This window comes from Triplophysa dalaica, chromosome 21 (genome assembly GCF_015846415.1).
Source record: "Triplophysa dalaica isolate WHDGS20190420 chromosome 21, ASM1584641v1, whole genome shotgun sequence".
Lineage (NCBI taxonomy): Eukaryota > Metazoa > Chordata > Actinopteri > Cypriniformes > Nemacheilidae > Triplophysa > Triplophysa dalaica.
In genome coordinates this window covers 19,919,351-19,940,644 of record NC_079562.1, presented here as the reverse complement: position 1 = coordinate 19,940,644, position 21,294 = coordinate 19,919,351, and the positions used below count along the sequence as shown (strand labels likewise).

Sequence of the window (21,294 nt, the reverse complement as noted above, 5' to 3'; positions counted from 1 at the left end):
TAGGAGATGGGAGCATAAAAGGAACGAGCGACCGGACCGTCGAAGAGAGAGGACCGGGCCCGAACTTATGTTATGTTTGTATTTATATTATGTTTTGTTCTGTTATATTACTTTATTAAATGTTTAAATGTTTGCCGGTTCCCGCCTCCTTCCTTCCATTTTATTGAGATTTGTTACAGCGCCATCTAGTGTCTGTGTGTAGTAATCTCTTGAGGGCGCTGTATTCTTTAAATTTTGTGCTCAATTGTGTGATCATTAATTACGGATTCCAATGTTTTTTTTTTACACTTTCACTTGAGTAAAAAGCTTGAGTTGATACTTCAACTTCTACAGAAGTCTTTTCAAATCCTCGTATCTATACTTCTACTTGAGTAATGAATGTGAATACTTTTGACACCTCTGCTCAACTCTATTTATAAAAAAGTCAAGTAAGTTCTCACATGTGGGGACTGAGGCATCTATCATAGAAGTTGAGTATTTATAGAGCACAATTAAAAACAACGGAAGTTGCAACCAAAGTGGTGTACACAAATATAAAACATATATGTTATACCGGACTATCAAGCCAAAAAAAACCAAATGGACAAATAGAATTTCACACCCTCATAGAGAATTAAAACATACAGACTAGAACTGGGTTTTCAAAGCAGATGTAAACAAATAAATAGAAGGAGAATATCTTATGTGTAGGGGACTGTTCCAGAGCCTAGGTGCTACCACCGCAAAAGCATGGTCGCCTTTCATTTTTAAATTGAGAGAAGAGATTGACTAGATGACCGAATAGATCTAGAGGTGGAATGCGGAATGAGGAGACTATAGATATACTGGGAAGCATAACCATGTAAAGCTTTAAAAACAAAAAGCTAAATCTTAAAATCAACACGAAACTGAAAGAAACTGCTTTTGACAACAGAACTAATCTGCTTATCAAAAGACAATGCAGAATCAAAGACAACACCAAGGTTTCTAACATGATTGTGTACATTTGGGTTTGGGTACAAGCTGCTTGACAATGCCGGAGGACACAGCCGTAGGACCAAAAAACATTATTTCAGTTTTATCCTTTGTAACAAGGTTCAATAAAAAGGAAGGAAGGAGACGCGAACCGGCAAACATTTAAACATTTAATACAATGAAAACAAAGTAAAAAGACAGCCGGCAGCCCCTCACAGACGACTGACGGCGAATAACAAACCACAACATAAACCCAGGCCTGGTCCTCTCTCATCGAAGGTCTGGTCGCTCGTTCTCTTATGCTCCCGATCTCCTCCGTGATACAAGACCGGTGCGCGCACAGCTGACGCTCATTAACATTCACTCACCGGCCTCAACTCACGGTCTCGCCCCGCCTACTCCACTACATCCTTATTTAATTGTTAAAACATCAAGTTCATCCAGACATGCAAACAGATGAGACAAAGAACAATGATTGTATTTAACAATAAAATAAAGTTGAGTGTCATGGGCATAGAGATGACATGATATGTTGTGTTTCTGAAAAATATAACCGAGTGGAAGCATATATTAGGAGAAAAGGAGAGGACCCATAATAGAGCCCTGTGGAACACCTAAGGAAGTTTAAGCCCGAGATGAGAAAAAGTTCCCAGAATTCACAGCAAAAGATCTGTCCTTAAGCTAGGAAGCAAACCAGTTGAGCACAGATCAATGAAAACCAGCTACTTGATCAAGTGTTCTAAGAAGGATGTCATGATCTATTGTATCAAATGCTGCACTTTTATCAAGCATGATTAAGATACAGCAAGAACCACAGTCAAGGGAAAGTAAAACATCATTAGTAACCTTCAACAAGGCGGATTCAGTACTATGAAATTTGTTAAACCCAGTCTTAAATCTATCAAAAATATTAAAAGTACTCAAGTAAAATGAAATCTGAGAATAAACTCATTTTCCAAAACTTTTGAGATAAAACATAATTTAGATATGGCCCTATAGTTATTCAGATTATGCTGATCAAGATGATGCTTTTTAAGCAGTGGTTGAACTAAAGCATGTTTAAAAGAGTCTGGTACAATTCCATTTGTTAAGGAGTTGTTGATAATAGCAGTAACAACTGGACTTAAGGCTGAAAAAAACTCTTTGAAAATCTGCGAAGGCAGAACATCGAAATGACAAAATGAATGTTTCATACCAAGGACATTATCATATAGCTGTGAAGGTGAGATGGTGGTCTAGTGGGTTAAACCACTGAACTGGTAAATCGAAGGTTGCTGGTTCGATCCCAGCAGCCACCACCAGTGTGTCCTTGAGCAAGACACCTTACTCCATGTTGCTCCATGTTGCTCCAGGGTGATTGTCCCTGTAATAAGTGCACTGTGAGTTGCTTTGGATAAAAGCGTCTGCCAAATGACTAAATGTAAATGTAAGGTGAGATGGGTTGAAAAAGAGATAAAGAGCTCCGATGAGAAGCCAATTCTAGAGGAAAATTATTTTGAAGTACTATGTTAGTCTGATACACTCAATTTTATGGATAAAATGTTGTAAAGACGTCTCGCACAAATTAGTTGAGAATTCTAATGAAGCACTAGGAACAGGATTTAAAAGGCATTAATTGTAGGAAATAGTATATTCGGCCTATCAGCAACTTGTGCAATTATATCTGACATGTATTTTCTCTGAGCTTCCTTAGAGGCACTATGATACCATTTAAGACAATCTTTAAAAATTTCATATGATACCTGAAGTTTTATTTTCTTCCAACTGCACTCAGCACGCCTACACTCTTGTTTAATGGCACAAATGGGCCCCTGAAGCCATGGCTAGTCTGTAACCTTAAGGGAGTCAAAGGTGGAAAGGCAGGTACTACTAAAAAGTTCAACTAATTCAACAGGATGGACAATAGAGTAATTAACAATCACAGCAGTTGGAATTTGAGTAGAAAGATACACATCATTGAAGGACTTTGCAGTAGAGGAATTAAGACATCTAAAATAACGAGGAGAGTGATAGGATTTCAGCAGAGTACATGACAATACAGAGTCAAAAATAACTGAACAGTGATCAGAAATAACAGCATCACATAAATCAATATTATTCACAGGAAAACCACGTGAAAACACTAAATCCAATGTGTGTCCGTTCTGATGTGTAGGTCCAGTGACAGATTGTATACAATTAAGAGAGTCCATAAGACATGAAAACTGTTTGACCAAAGGTTTTGAGTGACAACAGACATGAATATTAAAATCACCCAAAATTAAAAGATTATCAGAACGTGATACTAGAGAGGCCAAGAAGTCAGAAAACTCTTGGATGAAGTCCTTATTATATGTTGGCGGTCTGTAAATCAGGGAACAGAGCAAGGAAGTGGGAAAATCAACATTGAACAACTGCACCTCAAAACTATGAAAAATTTCATCAGGCAAGTGTTTACACTTAAAACAGTTCCTGAAAATTGTTGCAATTCCATCTCCACGACCAGTAGTTCTGATCAGTAGTGTGGAGTAGTTTGTCCAGTAGTGTGGAGGAGAGAGTTCAATTAGAGCTGTAGAATCACCAAGACTAAGCCATGTTTCTGTCATTAGTAAAAAATCCAATTCATGGGTAGTGCAAAAGTCCTTTAGGATTGAATGATTTTTTGGACACAGATCTAACATTTATTAGCCCAAGTTTAACAGGACGGTCCACACTCATAGAGATTTAAGATGAGCCTAGTTTGTGCGAGTATTGGTGAATATTCCAGAGAGGAGTAGGTTGCCAGAGTTTACTCCAGTTGCTGACTGGGAGTACAAAATTTACGACTTGAGCCGCGATGAACATAGCTTTGGCGACGGGCAATCCCCAACCCGCGATAGAGTTTATAGATTCCTTCTGGTAAAGGCGACAATGTGTTCAACTGAGCCAGTTCAACATGTGAGTAGCAAAGAACCATTGTAGATAAAAACTTGTAAGGATCCAAAAAACGAGTGAAGTCAACATGACGTGCAGACTGAAAAACAGAAAAATTCCGACCAGCGCGGAGATAACGCTAAGCAAAAAACGACACATATTTTCTATCCTAACTACATGACTATGTTAGAAAACACGTTGCCTGAACACCAAAAACACACAAAAACCATACAAAACCACCCTATAATTGGGTAAGAAAAGGGCAGACCGGATAAGAATGCCCCAGTCCGAAACAGAGTAAACAGGTAACAGACCACAGAGAAAGTGGAGACTTACCCTCGGGCCGATACCGGCAAACTGGGGGAAATGGGGGGATCAAGGCTCGCGATGGGTCAGTGAGGGACAGGAAAGGGATTACGAGGGAACACCAAAAAATTCAGCGTAGTCGTTGGTACAGATGAGATATAATCCACAGAAACCTGAAGTAGAAAGGTACAATGACCACCGAGATTAATCCAGAAAGGGAAGCAAAACCAGGGCAATAAACATTGGAGAGCAGCGACACATAGAGTAAAAATACGCAGGTACAAAATTCACAGAATCCACAGAGTGTAATCCAGAACGGGAAATGAAACACCAGAGAGCAGCGGCAGACAGACAATCCAGTGTTCAATCTACCTGAAGTTGACTACCAGTGATTGATAGTTCATTCTCATGATCAGAGTAGAGGTGCATGGATTCACAACAGAATAAATGGTGTTGAATACTACCCTAGGACAATGTCCACTATTGGTAATACTCTCAGACAAACATTTTGACCGCCTCTTTCACAGCCCTCTGATACTCAGAAAGACAGCTCCTAAATATTTCCAGAGACACATGTAATTTGTCCATCTCCGCTCTGCCTGTCTACAGAGTACGAATGCAATCATTTATCCAGGGATCTGCACTTAGCTTGGAGGATCTGTGCTTAGAGTATAAAATCCCAGAACAAGTGCAGTGGAAGAAAGAAGGCCATCAAGGCATCCAGATGACATTTACATTTACATTTAGTCATTTAGCAGATGCTTTTATCCAAAGCGATTTACAGGTGGGGTAGGTAATAGAAGCAATTGGGATAGCATAAGTACAACAAAAGCATAAGTGCAATCAAAAAAAAGAGGGCTGGTCTCATATAACCCAACACAGTATAAAGAACCATTCATTCATTCATTCCTTTTTTTTTTTTTTTTAAAGAGTAGAGAAGAAAATAGAGTTAGAACAGATCAGTCAGATGTTGACGGAAGAGCTGTGTTTTCAGACGTTTCTTAAAGATGGTTACAGAATCTGCAGATCTTGTAGCAGCAGGCAGATCATTCCACATAGGTGGAACAGATCCGGAGAAGGTGCGCGAGAGAGATTTTTTACCTTTTTGGGATGGCACCACAAGACGCAGCTCGTTTACAGAGCGTAGGGATCTGGCGGGTACATATGTGGTGAGATGGTGGTCTAGTGGGTTAAACCACTGAACTAATAAATCAAAGGATGCTGGTTCGATCCCAGCATCCACCACCAGTTTGTCCTTGAGCAAGACACTTTACTCCATGTTGCTCCAGGGGGATTGTCCCTGTAATAAGTGCACTGTAAGTCGCTTTGGATAAAAGCGTCTGCCAATTGACTAAATGTAAATGTAAATGTAAATATGACTGCAATAGCGAGTGAAGATAAGGTGGTGCCGAACCAGTGGTGGTCTTGTAAGCCAGGAGCAGAGTCTTGAATTTGATGCGAGCGACTATAGGGAGCCAATGTAACTTAATGAATAGAGGAGTGACGTGTGCTCTCTTCGGTTCATTAAGATAACTCTTGCCGCAGCATTCTGGATCATCTGTAGAGGTTTGGTTGCGCAAGCAGGAAGTCCACCCAGTAGCGCATTGCAGTAGTCCAGTCTGGACAGGTCCAGAGCCTGTACTAGGACTTGCGTAGCATGCTCTGATAGGAAGGGTCTAATTTTCCTGATATTGTAGAGGATGAATCTATAGGACCGGGCAGTGCTAGCAATTTGATCTGTGAAGTTGAGCTGATCATCGATCACCACTCCCAGGTTTCTTGCCTTTCTGGAAGATGTGATGGTTGATGAATCCAGTTGAATGGAGAGGCTGTGATGAGTCTTAGTATTGGCCGGGATTGCAAGCAGTTCTGTTTTTGAAAGGTTCAGTTGCAGGTGATGGTCATTCATCCAGAGCGAGATGTCAGCTAGGCAAGCTGAGATGCGTGCAGAAACAGTCGGATCGTCTGGGCGAAAAGACAGGTAGAGTTGTGTATCATCCGCATAGCAGTGATAGGAAAAGCCATGTTTCCGGATGACAGAGCCTAGGGATGACATGTATACTGAGAATAGCAACGGACCAAGCACTGAGCCCTGAGGCACACCTGTGTCGAGATGTTGGGACTCAGACACCTCACCTCTCCAAGATACTCTAAAGGACCTACCCGAGAGGTAAGACCTGAACCATTGTAGCACCATTTCGGAGACAGGTCCGTGGAAGGCAGAACGTTTAGAGTCCATAAAAGCAGCAGCAAACTCTTCTGCTGTTGAGGAGGTGAAAATATCACAATGGTGAAGTGGGAGAGTTTCAAGCTGTTGATGGAGGGACTGGGAATTCAAAAATTATAGAATCAGAATCAGTAAGAGCTTTATTGCCAGGTATGTTTGCACATACAAGAAATTTGTTTGGGTGACAGGAGCATCCAGTACACAGAATCAGCAACAACCGTACACAGAGACCATAACACAATAGAATAAAGTACACAGATGATTTAAATAAGGGCCTTTGGGTATAAAAAATAAGAAATACAATACAATAAACATAAGATAAAGATAAAGATAAAGATAAAGATAAAGATAAAGAGAGTAAGGCAAGGCATGGCAAGTTTATTTATACAGCACATATCATACACAAGGGCAATTCAAAGTGCTTTACATAAAATGATTGACAGAAAGAAATAAAACGTATCTTTAAAATGCAAATGATTTAAGATCACAAATACTTTTTAAGATTTTAAGAAACAATAAAACAGCAATAAAATTGATTAAAAATGTGAGTTTATATATAAAAAGAATAAGAGCAAAACAAAAATAAATTAGAAATAGAAGTGCAGCTGATGTAAACCAGCATAGTGCTCAGGTTGTGAATGCACAGGTAAACAAGTGTGTGTTTAATCTGGATTTAAAAGTAGCTTCTGTTGGTGAACGTCTGATGTCTTCTGGAAGCAGATTCCAGCTACGGGTGGCGTAATGACTAAACGCTGACTCCCCCTGTTTTGAGTGAACCCTTGTTATCTCTAACTGATGTGATCCTGATGATCTGAGAAGTCTGTTTGTGTTTATATTCAATGAGCATATCTGAGATGTATTTAGGTCCTAGACCATTGAGTGATTTATAGACAATTAATAATACTTTGAAGTTGATTCTAAAAGTAACTGGTAACCAGTGTAAGGACCTGAGGATTCGAGTGATATGCTCAGATTTTTTGGTTCTGGTCAGAATCCTGGCAGCAGCGTTCTGTATGAGCTGCAGCTGTCTGATGGTCTTTTTGGGAAGACCTGTAAGGAGTCCATTACAGTAATCCACCCTGGTGATGAAAGCATGGACTAGTTTCTCTAAATCTTTGCTTGAGACAAAACGTCTTGGTTACGTATGTTACCTCAGTTCCCTGATGGAGGGAACGAGACGTTGTGTCAAGAACGTCTTGGTTACGTATGTAACCTCAGTTCCCTGATGGAGGGAACGAGACGTTGTGTCGAGAACGTCTTGGTTACGTATGTAACCTCAGTTCTCTGATGGAGGGAACGAGACGTTGTGTCGAGAACGACAGATGGTTCTCAAGGGCGAACCCCATCTGTCGTTCTCGACACAACGTCGAGAGACCGACAGAAAGGGAACATCTGATTCTGGCTATGTTTCTGAGATGGTAGTAGGCTGATTTGCTTATTGCTTTGACATGACTGCTGAAATTAAGGTCAGACTCCAAAATGACCCCAAGATTTTTTACCTTGCTTTGTGTCTTTAGACCTCTTAAGTCAAGGTATGTGTTTACCTTGTTAGTTTCATCCTTGTTACCAAAAACAATGACTGAGTTTTGTTTTTATTTAACTGAAGGAAGTTTTGACACATCCAGCTGTTCATTTCATCCATGGACTGGCAAAGAGAGTCAATAGGTCTGTAGTCATTGGGTGAAAGGGCTAGGTAGATCTGAGTGTCATCGGCATAGCTGTGGTAGGAAATTTGGTACTTTTTCATTATTTGGCCAAGTGGGAGCATATACAAATTGAAGAGGAGCGGAGCAAGAATTGAGCCCTGAGAAACACCACAAGTCATGGGTGTCTAGTCAGATGTATGGTTGCCTATGTTCCGATAGTAACCTCACCCTTTAAGGTATGACCCAAACCATTTAAGTACCAATCCAGAAAGCCCTACCCAGTTTTCCAGCCTATGTAGGAGTATGGTGTGATCTACCGTGTCAAATGTAGCACTTAGATCTAGTAAAACCAGAACTGATATTTTGCCTGAATCAGAATTCAATCGAATATCATTAATTATCTTTATGAGCACTGTCTCTGTGCTATGATGCTGACGGAAACCAGACTGATAATTGTCCAGGTAGCCATTTGAGTTCAAGAATTTTCAATGATCTTGCCTATAAAAGGAAGATTTGAAATTGGTCTGTAGTGAGACAGTAAGGTTTTGTCTAGATTGCCCTTTTTTAGAAGAGGTTTGACAACTGCATTTTTAAGGGACTCTGGGAAAGTTCCTGAGAGCAGTGAGGTATTAACTATTTTTAGGAGATCTGCTTCCAAACAGTTAAACACTCTTTTGAAAAAGGATGTGGGAAGTGTGTCAAGGCTGCAAGTTGACTCCTTAAGATGCTGTATTGTTTCCTCCAGGGTTTTGAGATCAATTGTCTGAAATTCAGACAAAGTTTCTAATTTCTGATGCACTGAAGTCAGACTGACCTGACTGCCGCATGGAGCTTTGCTGATTTCCATTCTGATATTGATTGCATTTGTCATCAGACAGCATTTCCCTCGGAACTTGACTAGGAGGATTTGTTAGTCTCTCTACAGTTGCAAAAAGAGTGCGAGTGTTATTTATTTTGCAGTTTATAATGTTAGAGAAAAAGTTCTGTCTAGCTTTGCCTAAGTCAACATTGAAGGCATGCAGACTGTCTTAATAGATGTTATAGTGAACTTCAAGTTTGGTTTTTCGCCAAACTCATTTTCATTCATAACTCATTAATAAATAGCTCACTGGTGTTCTCGTTTATGAATCTCTTTTTTATAGAGACGGGTCTATCTTCAGTGGCAGGACTGATTGATATATCAAAGAAAATACAGAATTGATCAGACTGTGCCACATCTCTAATAATAGTGGATGGAATGTTTAGACCTTTCCTAATAAGCAGATCCAGAGTGTGTCAACGATTATGTGTGGGACCGTGCACATGCTGGATCAGATCAAAAGTGTTTAAAACAGTTAAAAGTTAATTTGCAGTGTGGTTTTCTGTCTTGTCTACATGAATATTAAAATCTCCAGCAATAACAAAGCAGTCAAATTCTGAGGAAATAGCTGATAGCAGTTCTGAAAAATCATCAACAAAGACTGGGGAGTATTTGGGAGGTCTGTAAATAATTGTAAACAGAATGCGTGGTGTACCTTTTAAAGCAATAATCAAGTATTCAAAGGACAGGTAGTCACCAAGTAAAACTTGCTTGCAGTCAAAGAGATCTTTAAATAGAGCAGCTATTCCTCCACCTCTCCTAACAGCTTTGTAAACATTTATAAATATAAAGTTTGGGGGGGCAGATTCTTTGAGGATTGTAGCACTACAACTATCATCTAACCAAGTTTCATTTAGAAACAGGAAGTTCAGTTTGTTACTGGTGATGAGGTCATTGACCAAAAAGGATTTGTTTTTAAGTGAACGGATGTTTAAAGGTGCTAATTTAATAGTAATTGTTTTTGTTTTGTACCCCTGTCATTCTCAGAGTGACGTCTAAAAGGTATTAGATTAGATAGCTGTGCCATACGACTGGAAAGGGCCTTAGTTTTTTGTTCACTTAACAAACAAATCTAAGATTTAAAATGTAAGAGTCAAGAGCCAAATCTCCAAGTGTGTCGGAAGAATTAGTTTCAAACGTCACCCAAAAAGAAAAGCTAGAGTGTTTTTCTCCTATAATTCAGGAAGATTTGACCAAAAAAAATATTGCAACATCCAAACCGACGACATGCTTATTAGACCCCATTCCCACTACTTTATTAAAAGAGTTACTACCTGCTGTAATTGAGCCCATTTGTAACATAATCAACTCGTCTATTAATCTAGGACATGTCCCAGGGCCCTTTAAGATGCTTATCAAAAAACCAAACTTAGACCCCAATGAACTTGGAAGCTATAGACCGATTTCAAATCTCCTGTACTTGTCTAAAATATTAGAAAAAGTAGTGTCAACTCAACTGTGTACCTTCCTTCAAAATAATGACATGAACGAAAAGTTTCAGTCTGGCTTTAGACCGCATCACAGCACTGAAACTGCGCTCGTTAGAATTACAAATGAACTCCTTATTGCTTTAGATAAAGGTAACATCTCACTCTTAGTCCTGCTTGACCTTAGTGCTGCTTTCGATAGTGTAGACCATAAAATACTACTAGATCGTTTACACCATTATATCGGTATTCAGGGACAGGTACTGCAATGGTTCAGATCTTACTTAACAGACAGATATCAATACGTCCATTTAAATTGGAAATCATCAAATCTTACGCAACTAAATTACGGATTACCTCAGGGATCGGTTTTAGGACCCTTGCTTTTCACCATATACATGCTGCCCCTCGGCAACATTATTAGAAAACATGGAATTAGCTTCCACTGTTATGCAGGTGATACTCAGCTATATATCTCATCAAGACCAGATGATTCCTTTAAGCTATCCAAACTGGCAGAGTGCATCGAGGACATAAAACATTGGATGACTAGTAATTTCCTTCTTTTAAACTCTAGCAAAACAGAAATATTACTTATAGCACCAAAATCAAGTAAACAGAATATCTCCGATTACAGCCTGCGAATTGAAAGCTGCACTGTTACTCCAACAAATACAGTTAAAGACCTAGGCGTTATATTAGACGGCAACCTGTCATTTAAAAATCTCATCTCAAATATCACAAAAACAGCCTTCTTCCACCTTAGAAATGTTGCCAAATTACGAAATGGTTTATGTGTTGCAGACGCAGAAAAGCTTATTCATGCATTTGTGACCTCACGGCTTGACTATTGTAATGCTCTACTTAGTGTTTGTCCTGTATCATCAATAAACAAACTACAGTTAGTTCAGAATGCAGCTGCCAGAGTTCTTACCAGGTCAAGAAAATACGATCACATAACTCCAGTTTTATCATCGCTTCACTGGCTACCCATTAAGTATCGTATTGATTTTAAAATTCTTTAAATTACTTACAAAGCCCTGAACGGTTTAGACCCTACTTACTTAACCGAGCTTTTATCACGTTACAACCCATCACGCTATCTAAGATCTCAAAACTTAGGACTTTTGACAACACCTAGAATAACAAAATCCACCAAAGGGGGACGAGCTTTCTCATACGTAGCACCTAAACTCTGGAATAGCCTTCCTGATACTATTCGAGGTTCAGACACACTCTCCCAATTAAAAATCTAGATTAAAGACACATCTTTTCAGCCAAGCTTTCACTTAATGCATAGTTAATGAACTGCAGCTACGCTAATTATTCTCTTTATTCTCTTTCCGCCTCTGCCTCGGGATGCCCATCCCGAGGTAGAAAGAAGTTCCACCATGTCCAGACGACCGACATATGCCCATCCCCAATTTGAGATTACGCCAGCTACAGCTGCAGACTGACTGACCATCCCAGCTCCATCTAAGGCAATTCCACCACCAGCCAAGAGAAATATGAACATCAGGCCATCCCAGCTCAGACCCCTACATCCCCAACCAAGAGCAAAGACGGATTATTTGTCTTGTTAATGCTGAAGTTACAATATTTGGTATTAAATGCTAAACTACAATCACATGTCACCAGTTTGAGTGCAGCCAAGACACGTCAGAGGGGATCTGGCCCTCCCGGTTGAGCCTGGTTTCTCCCAAGGTTTTTTTCTCCATTAATCAATCATTGGAGTTTGGGTTCCTCGCCACAGCAGGGCAGTGTTGGCCTGCTCACCGGGAGACTGCATTCATTCATTTATTTATTTAATTAGAAATTAGATATTATTTATTAGAATGATCTTACTCGTTGTATAAACACCATGCACTGTGCTGTGTTTTAACTTTTCTTTTTTCCTGTTTGTCCCTGTAAAGCTGCTTTGAAACAATACACATTGTGAAAAGCGCTATATAAATAAACTTGAATTGAAACTCTAGGAAACACTGATCGCCAAGATGGTGACATCAAAATGAATTACATTCAACAAACCAAATATTCCGTGTTTACCCGCCCAGGAGCCCTGTGCATGTTGAGAGTTCATATAGTATTTGTATTTTAATTACATGTGTTTGAAATATTGCCCTTCCGTGAACACATTATATGTCAATTTTATTTGTTGATCTGTCGATTTGTTGATTCGAACACAAAATGTGTTGTTTAAAAAAAAAAAAATTGTTTTTTTCCAGGTGCAAATGTTCGCAGGCGGTATGAAACTCTTCATATGGATCCACTGTTTTTATTCCAGCGCGTCATTGCATTGAACATTCACTTCAGTTTATCACGTTGCCTTTTAGATTGATAAGGGAAAAAAGGTGAATGGAAAAAGGAGATTTCATATGAGTGTTTAGAAAAAAGTGTCCACAGCTGAAAAAAAGTGTCTTGAAGTCAATGTGCATAAAGTTGCACAAGATCAAGTTAAAACTGCCCATGATCGTACATCTCATCTCTACACCTGATTGAGATTATTTCAATCTTACCTCCATGTTCTCGCCTGTAGAATGAGTTTGGGTCTTGACAAAGGGTGGGTAGAGACACAGCTATATAGACCAGAAGCAGGCAGCTGATTTTAAACTCATCCTCAATGGACGTGTTGTCTGATATAGAGAGGAACACATAATGGCATGATAGATCTCACAGAAAGTGAAAATGACATGAATTATGCATATTATATCATATTATACATCAATTCTCTCCTGTTCTCGAATCTGATAGCCGTGAGATATTCCCCCAGGATCGTCAAGGGAACTGACCGTTGAACTGCTTCACTGACTGTTTGTATCACTCCGCCACTAAAATATCTGGGACTATACTGTCCTCGCAACTGCGCTACTCTGAAGAAGTTAGATTGCTAGCAATCAAACACACGAAGCAGTTTATCCTTTCCAGGATGTTTATTTCTGTGAAGCTTTCTCTTTTTTTTGTAAAACTACCATACAATAAACATACAATAACAAGACATGAAATTACTAACTGCACATTAATCTGTTTGTTATACCCTACATATAAACGCATGAACTGCGATCTGCACATGGGTGTACATGTGAAGCGATATGACTTTCTTTCATTATCATTATATCGATCACAGTTTAACTTCCAAGAATCAATATTATGTTAGCACGTAATATGAACGGTTACAAACAGTAAATAAGCTTACAGGCATATCTTTCTCCTAGCAAAGATTGATCTCGTTGTGAACCCAAACTAGGCTACTACTGTACGATGAATGAGATCTAAATCTCAACTGCGCAAACTTCAATATTGGAAAATTGGCACTAGGTAGAGTACATACACCATGATTATTGGAACGTTGTCAGTGTCTCTAGAAATTTACTCACATCGCTCTGCACTCATTGTTTAAAATGTTACAGCGCGGGACCCGAGGGTTTCAATAAAGATAATAGAAATGGGATTAACACATTCTCGGTCTTTTCAAAATCTCTCTCGGCACAGCGCAAATTTAAAAGAAGTGATTGTTTAGACTCGGTTGCGGAGGTTTGCTGGGCTTGGATTTGTGGCGGAAGAAAGTCACTCCGACATTGCTTCTGATTTATCTAGAAACTTTTGCCGTTAAACTGATGTTTAAATGATACTTATATACTCTGGCCTAATCACAGCCATGAAGATAAAAGAACACTACATGCACTCCTACTCGAGCGATATTGCATTATTATTGTTCCAGAGCATCGTTTGTCAGGATGTCACCTGTCAGCATGTTTGCAATAGCTGCAACCAGTGCAGGGTCGATGTCACATGACAATCCAGCCGCAGATGCCATCTCATACACATCCAGTGCCACCTGTGATCAAAAAGGATTTGTATGTTTTAGCCCATTTCAATATAAGACAGAGAGACATGTTGTCATAGACACTCAGTATACATGAATTTGCCAATTGTTGCTCATGTACAGTTTTCATGAATACAGCATTCCAATTAAAACAACACTTTCAACAGAAATTACTATCACTAATGTACTGTACATCAATTTTGACATGCATGCTTAAGAGCTATGGATAAACAATGAAAAAAAGGAGAGACAAAGTAGTATTGCTTATGTACATCTTATAATATCATGTATTGTTTATTCTATTATAAAATTTAAGATAATAAACATTACTATACATTTTTTTAGATATTATTATTGTTACGACTCTATCTATGTATGTCATGGCAACACCAGGCTCAGTCAACACTCCCAAGCCCACCCAATCCATATAAGTCATCACCTGCACCAGAAATCCATTGCTGCACCTCTACAAGAACCATTTAAGTATTTACCAGTCACTCTGCCAAATTTTCGGGTCTCCCTTATAGTTCAGGACTCAAAACGATACTCCTGTGGCTTACCTGCAACCTGTTTTCTATTTTATGGTGCACTTACTATCATCCACCATCACCTGAAACTCTATCAGCATACTTACCTCCTTAATGTTTTAATGTGTCGTTCTCCTTCTGTTAAACAAGAATCAATCATAACTGTCATCCTAGCTCCAGTTACAGGTGACTCAAATTCATATATACTCACCTGCTGATGTTATCTACTAAGTGAATGAATGAAGACCGGACCATAACAGCACAAATCCAGCAGCTGTAGATCTGTTCCAGGAGCTACACAATTCACACCTGCACACCCTCCTCCATCACTCGGAGCATGCTTAGTCCCATCCTGTACTCCCTCTTAACCCACGACTGTATTTCTGCATCTTACAACAACATCATAGTTTGCAGATGACACAAGCATAGTGGGGCTGATCATGGACAATATAGAATCAGGCATATCATCTGGGGAACTGGCTTGGAGAACAATCTGTCTCTAAACAATGAGAAAACAAAAGCTCTTATCATTGATTTGAGGAAATCCCATAAAGAGAATAGTGCTCCAGTTTTCATCAGGGGAGAGAGAGTTGAGAGAGTTCTCATCCGTTTCCTAGGAGTCCACATTACAGAGGACCTCACCTGGACCACAAATGTCATTGCACAAGTGGAAAAAGGCACAGCAGATGTTGTTCTTCCTGAGGGCATTGAAAAAATCCGGACTGCCAAACAAACTGCTAGTAATCTTCGAACGCTGTTCTCTACAGAGTATCATGACAATCTGCATCTCAACATGGTATCTCTGCTATACTGCAGAGGACAGAAGGGCGCTTCAGCGTGTCGTCTCCAGTGGCTGCTCTAAATCGTGCTGAACCTAAAACATAACTAGCATCCACATTACCTGCCAGTATGTTCCGTTCACATACTGTATTTACACACAACATCATTTTTATAATCATGTATACAAATGCACTACCTCACTTTATTGTAGCTTGCTGCTACTACACTAACGTCTCTTTTGGTTACATTTACATTTATGCATTTGGCAGACGCTTTTACCCAAAGCGACTTACATTGCTGTGACAGGTAGAGCAACGACACATACGCAAGATTGATAATAAATGGCCCCAGAGGTTACTTTTAATGTTTTCCCGGTGGGAAGATGGAGGAAAAGTAGGAAGTCGTGGAGCTTCGTCGAGCCTCAGAGGATCTTCTGCCAGGGTAAACGCTTAGTGGGTATATGTGTTAGTTGGCCAGCCGGGATCATGTCTGCAGCTTCCAATGTCCACGTATGCGTACTTGCCGATCCGTTTTTTACTTCTTTGAGCCTGGAAACACAAATGATACAGTTTAGCTTCACCTCTGGTTGGGGCGATCTGGCTCCTCTTCCTCAGACTTCTTCCTGCTTTTGTAGCCGCTGTGAGTGCGGCGTTTAACGATCGGCAGGTGCGCCTCGTTAGTTTCCTCCGTCTCCATGACAACGCTGATTGTGCACCGGGTGACTCGTCACACTCCCCCCCCCCAAAGCGTCGACCTGGTCCTTGGGGTCGTCCTGTTCCTCTGGATCGTCCTGTGGGGAGATGGAAAGATGTGTGGGGAGGGGTGAGTGTTACCTGACCGGATTGTACATCCTGACCAGATCCTCGACAGACCGTCTGCGTTCCTGTGGGAGGTCCCGGTCCGATGTACTACGGTAAAGTGGAAGTCCTGGTGCGTAAGGAACCACCTTGTCACCCTGGCGTTGGTATTCTTAGCCTTGGACATCCACCGGAGTGGTGCGTGGTCAGTAACGAGTGTAAACGTCCATCCCAGGAGACAATAGCGCAGCTCCAGGACTGTCCACTTTATGGCCAGGGCCTCCCTTTCCACCATGGCATATCGGCTTTCTGCTGGGGTGAGCTTACTGGATCCCTCATTGAGTCGACGGAAGTCATTGCAAAAGCAGAGAATGCCGTCTGGTTTCGGGACCATCACAATGGGACTGGACCAGGGGCTGCGGGATGGCTCTATTACCCCAAGTGCTTGCATCCGAGAGACCTCCTCCTCTATAGCCAGCTAACGAGTCTCTGGTACCCGGTAGGGCTGCTGTCTGATGATGACTCCAGTTGGTGTCCGTACCTCATGGTGGATTATCCGAGTCTGCCTGGGTTTTTCCGAGAATATGTCTCGGATCTGACTGACCAGGGCCTGGAGATCTTTTTTCTGGAGGGGGGACAGCTGTTCTCCCATCGGGACCACAGGTGGCTCTTCCACGGCAGTAATCCACTTCACAGGTGCGCCTCATTAGTTTCCTCCGTCTCCATGACAACGCTGATTGTGCACCGGGTGACTCGTCACAATTGCATTATCCTATAGATTTATGCATAGGTATTTGCAATCCCCTGGAATCGAACCCACAACCTTGCGTTGTTAACGCAATGCTCTTACCATGATATAATGCTTTACTGCTGTTTGTCAACTGTTAGTTAAGTTAGTTTATGCCCGTCACCCCTGCAAGGGTATGGGCCGGCAACAACAGCTCTCCCGAGTCCCCTGTCCTGGGCCATTTTTTCTAACTGACTCCAGTTGTAGCCCATCTCTGCGTTACTGATGGTGTCGGGCCAGCATATCTGGATAATCCTTTTGGCAATTTTTCGTGAAGGTCTGGACTTTTCTATGGTGGTCTTAGTTGTCCTCCATGTCTTTGCTCCATACAGCAAGACCGACTTAACAATGGAGTTGAACAATCGGATCTTGGTGGTCAAGGACAGTTCTCTGGAGGTCCAGACATTCTTGAGCTGTATGAAATTGGCTCTTGCCAACTGTTAGCAGAACTATATTATTATTGCACTACTACCTACAACTGCTTCTTTTGTTCATACTGGTTAAACATTTCACTTGTACTATTTTTCATACTGCTCAATTGTATATGTTGTTGCGTTCGTCTATAATGTTAATACTGTTTGTTTACACTGCTATTTGCTGTTGTACTTGAAGAATAGCTGCTAAACCAATCTAACTGTGTGCATACAGTGACAATACAAATTCATTCATATTCTGGCTCAGCGGAGAACTGCAATCACTCCGACTCCAATCGCCCCTAATCCAGTGTTCACTTGCTCTGGAGACGCAACCCATCCGAGATCTTACATTCCCTTAATTATCTCCCATCTCTCAGGTAGCATGTTGCAGTCTCCCTTCATTTCACGTGTTCCTCCTAAAACCATATCACTCACCTATTCCTGCTGTCCCCACAGAACATGGTGCCGAGGAAGATCCCCTCTCTCAATTGTCCTGAAAGACCATTACAGCAGACTGCAGCTCCAAACCAAATCAAACTCATTGTCTGTTTGTTCCACAATATGGATCTTTACATTGTGCATTGTTGCAAGGCAGCTATAAAAAAGCACCCTATAGAACCAGACTTGTTGCTCTGGGACTTTTGAAAATCACTTTTATTTACTAAACCCAGTTAAATAAGTGCATTTGGCAGATTAATTTTCTTCAAAAGTGACTTTTATCCTTTGTGTTGCTTGCTGAGCTGCAGTAGTGGATACATAAACTGACTTACCTTGATGTCAGTGTCAGTGTAACTTGAGTCCTTTAGACATTTGATGGGTCTCATTAGAAAATGGCAGTGCTTGCCCATAATCTACAGTAAGAAAAGATGAAAGATGACCATTATATTTTGTGTTTCCTCCAAATCAAGAAACTTTGTAAAATGACAAAAATAGGGAGCAATATGTACTCCATATAGTTAATAATACATAATTAATACAAATCACAGTAATTTGATCATATTACACGCAATAAATTTCATATAAATGTTGATAATCATTTAATTTAATTTCCTTCAGTAGACTTTTTCTGCTTAATCGATAGGTAATGTCATTTTGAACAGAAACTGCTGTTTGTTAATAATTGGGATCTTTTCTGGGAGCAGCCTAGGGACTATTTGATTAGTAAGTCAGAACTTTAACCATAGTCTATTGTGGCCCTCCGACTCAACTGTTAAAAGAGTTTCTGTATTTAAATGCTTAGAGACAGTGTCTGTTCCCTGAATAGTAAAGCAAAATAATAATTTAATCACAAGACGACAATGTGATAAATGAGCAAAACCAACTCCTAAAGTTCAGGCTACTTAAAATCCAATCACTTAATTCAAAGGCAGTTATTTTAAATGAAATGATCAAAGCCAAGGTTGATATCCTCTGCTTGCTAAATGAATCCTTTCAATCTAAAGGAGTCTACCCCACCATGCTTCTGTTTTATGAAAGAGCCCCATCTGGTTGGCAGAGGTGGAGGAGTCTCAACGATCTATAGAGACTTTATAACTATAACTCAGAGAAAGGAGCACAGATTTAACACAATTGAAGTGCTTGTGTTGAACATAACTCTTCTAAATAAAAGTGAAAAATCCTTACTATCACTCGCATTGGCTAATGTGTGTAGAGCCCCCCGGGCCCTACACTGTTTTTTTAAAAGAGTGTCCAGACTTCTTATTGAACCTGTTGGTTAATGCTGATAAAGTATTGATCATCCGAGGTTTTAGTATGCACGTAGATAATGCAAATTATGCACAAGCAGTGGCATTTATTGAGGTACAGCATTCTTTTGTACATCAAAGTGACGATTCCACCAATCACCATCTTATAACTTATGCACTGCGCACTGTGGAAGTCAACTGTATAACTCGCCATCAACATGGAAGAACAATTACCTCGAATACTAGAGATAGATTCGCAGATTTTTACCACTTGGTAACCATACAAATAAATCGAAAACACTTGATGATATGACCAGTGAAATGACGAGACAATTGAGACTGTGAAACACCCAAATATAAAACTACAGTAATCCAGTTTCAATGAAATAAAGCATGTAAAACAGACTCCATGTCTCTCAGCTGATAAAAACAACTCTAACCACTGAATTGATCTGTTTATCAAAAGACAAAGCAGAGTAAAAGATAATATCCACATTTCTCGCATGTGAATGAAGATTGTCATATAGATCACTCAATTTACTAGCAACAACCTCTATAGAAGCCAGAAGGCCAAAAATTAAAACCTTGGTCATAGACTCATTTAACTGTAGGGAGTTGGCAGACAACAACACTTTCACATCCTTCAAACAATTGAACACACACTGCAGATTAAAACCCCTTTTTTGAGTGCAAGGGGACGTAACACAGAGTATCGTCTGCAAAACAATGGTATGAGACATTATAACTCTTAAAAATACCATACAAAGGAAGCATGTATATAGAAAATTAAATTCAGGGACAGGGATTACGATGCTACAGTGGTTTTACTTATCTGATAGATATCAATTTTATCTATTTAAATGTGGAATCATCAAATGTAACAAGTAAATTATGAATTGCCCCAAGGATCGGTTATAGGGCCTTTGCTATTCTCTATAAGCATGCTGCCCCTTGGCAATATTATTAGAAAACATGGAATCAGGTTCCACTGCTATGCAGATGATACTCAGTTATAAACAGTGAGGGAAATAATGATTTGATCCCCTGCTGATTTTGTAAGTTTGACTGCTTAAAAAGTAGTGAAGGGTCTATCTTTCAATGGTGGGTTTATTTTAATTGATAGAGACAGAATATTAAAAAAAATCTTGGATTTTTTCCTAAGTACTTGATCCCCGAATGTTAAATTCCTTAAAAAGTTTAGCAGTGCAAGCCTTCTTGCTTCTACATGGTTTAAGGAACATGATTCTCATTCCGATTTGGAAATTGATGGCTTTGTAAAACCCTGTTGTTTGGACAGAGACTCAGCTGTGACAGGTAAATCACTTGGTTGAGGATTATCTCTTTATGTGAACAAAAACTGGTGTAACACAATGGTCGCTAGGGAGACCTTGTGTACACCCGACATCAAACTTTTATCTGTTCCCTACGACCCTATTTGAACGTTTTCTATAATTGTTTTAATGTTCAAGATTTTGGTCAGGAAGTGGCAGGTTTTAAAAATGTTTCCTATGAGCAAAATAGTGTAAATGTTAATAAGGATATAGTTTTAAAACTTTTTTGGGGTGTTAAAGAGAGGAAAAGTCCAGGCCCTGATGGTATTGCAGGCAGCATTATTAAGAATTGTGCAGAACAATTAGCAGATAACTTTGGTTTCAATTTGAATATGTCATTGCACCTTCATAAGGTTCCTCGCCTATGGAAAGAATCTAATATTGTACCTGTGCCTAAGAATAATTTACCACAATTTTTAAATGAGTACAGGCACGTAGCAGACATTTGCAAACATTTGAGAGGGTTGTTAAGGATACTCTTTTGACCATGGTACAGGACAATTTAGATCCGTTTCAGTTTGCATACATGCATGGTAGGTGGCTCAACGACGCGATTAGTACTCTTTTAAATCTTGAGGGTAAAAAAACTTTTGCGCGATTCGTTTTTTTTGATTTTTCATCTGCTTTTAATTGTACCCAGCCTCATATTCTAGCAGAAAGGTTAAATACACTGTAAAAAATGTTCCGCAATTTTTACGGAAAAATACCAGCAGCTGTGGTTGCCAGTAAAATTCTGTAAAAAATACAGGAAAAGAACATAAACAATCTTGCAGTTTAAAACTTCAGGGCACAAACTTCAAGCTGTGAATGAACTTATTATTTTATATCAACAGCATT

The 21,294-nt window shown here is 39.9% G+C and overlaps 1 protein-coding gene across 1 annotated transcript in view; it reads right to left on the bottom strand.

The window, feature by feature from the left end:
* The window catches only part of nckap1l (NCK associated protein 1 like), a 104,720-nt gene that overhangs the window by 12,889 nt on the left and 70,537 nt on the right, over positions 1-21,294 (bottom strand). The window contains exons 26-28 of the mRNA XM_056734359.1: positions 18,212-18,292; positions 14,053-14,146; positions 12,828-12,944 (exon numbers count right to left, since the gene is read on the bottom strand). Of these exons, the coding sequence (XP_056590337.1) occupies positions 12,828-12,944; positions 14,053-14,146; positions 18,212-18,292 (292 nt within the window). The remainder of the gene's footprint in view (positions 1-12,827; positions 12,945-14,052; positions 14,147-18,211; positions 18,293-21,294) is intronic.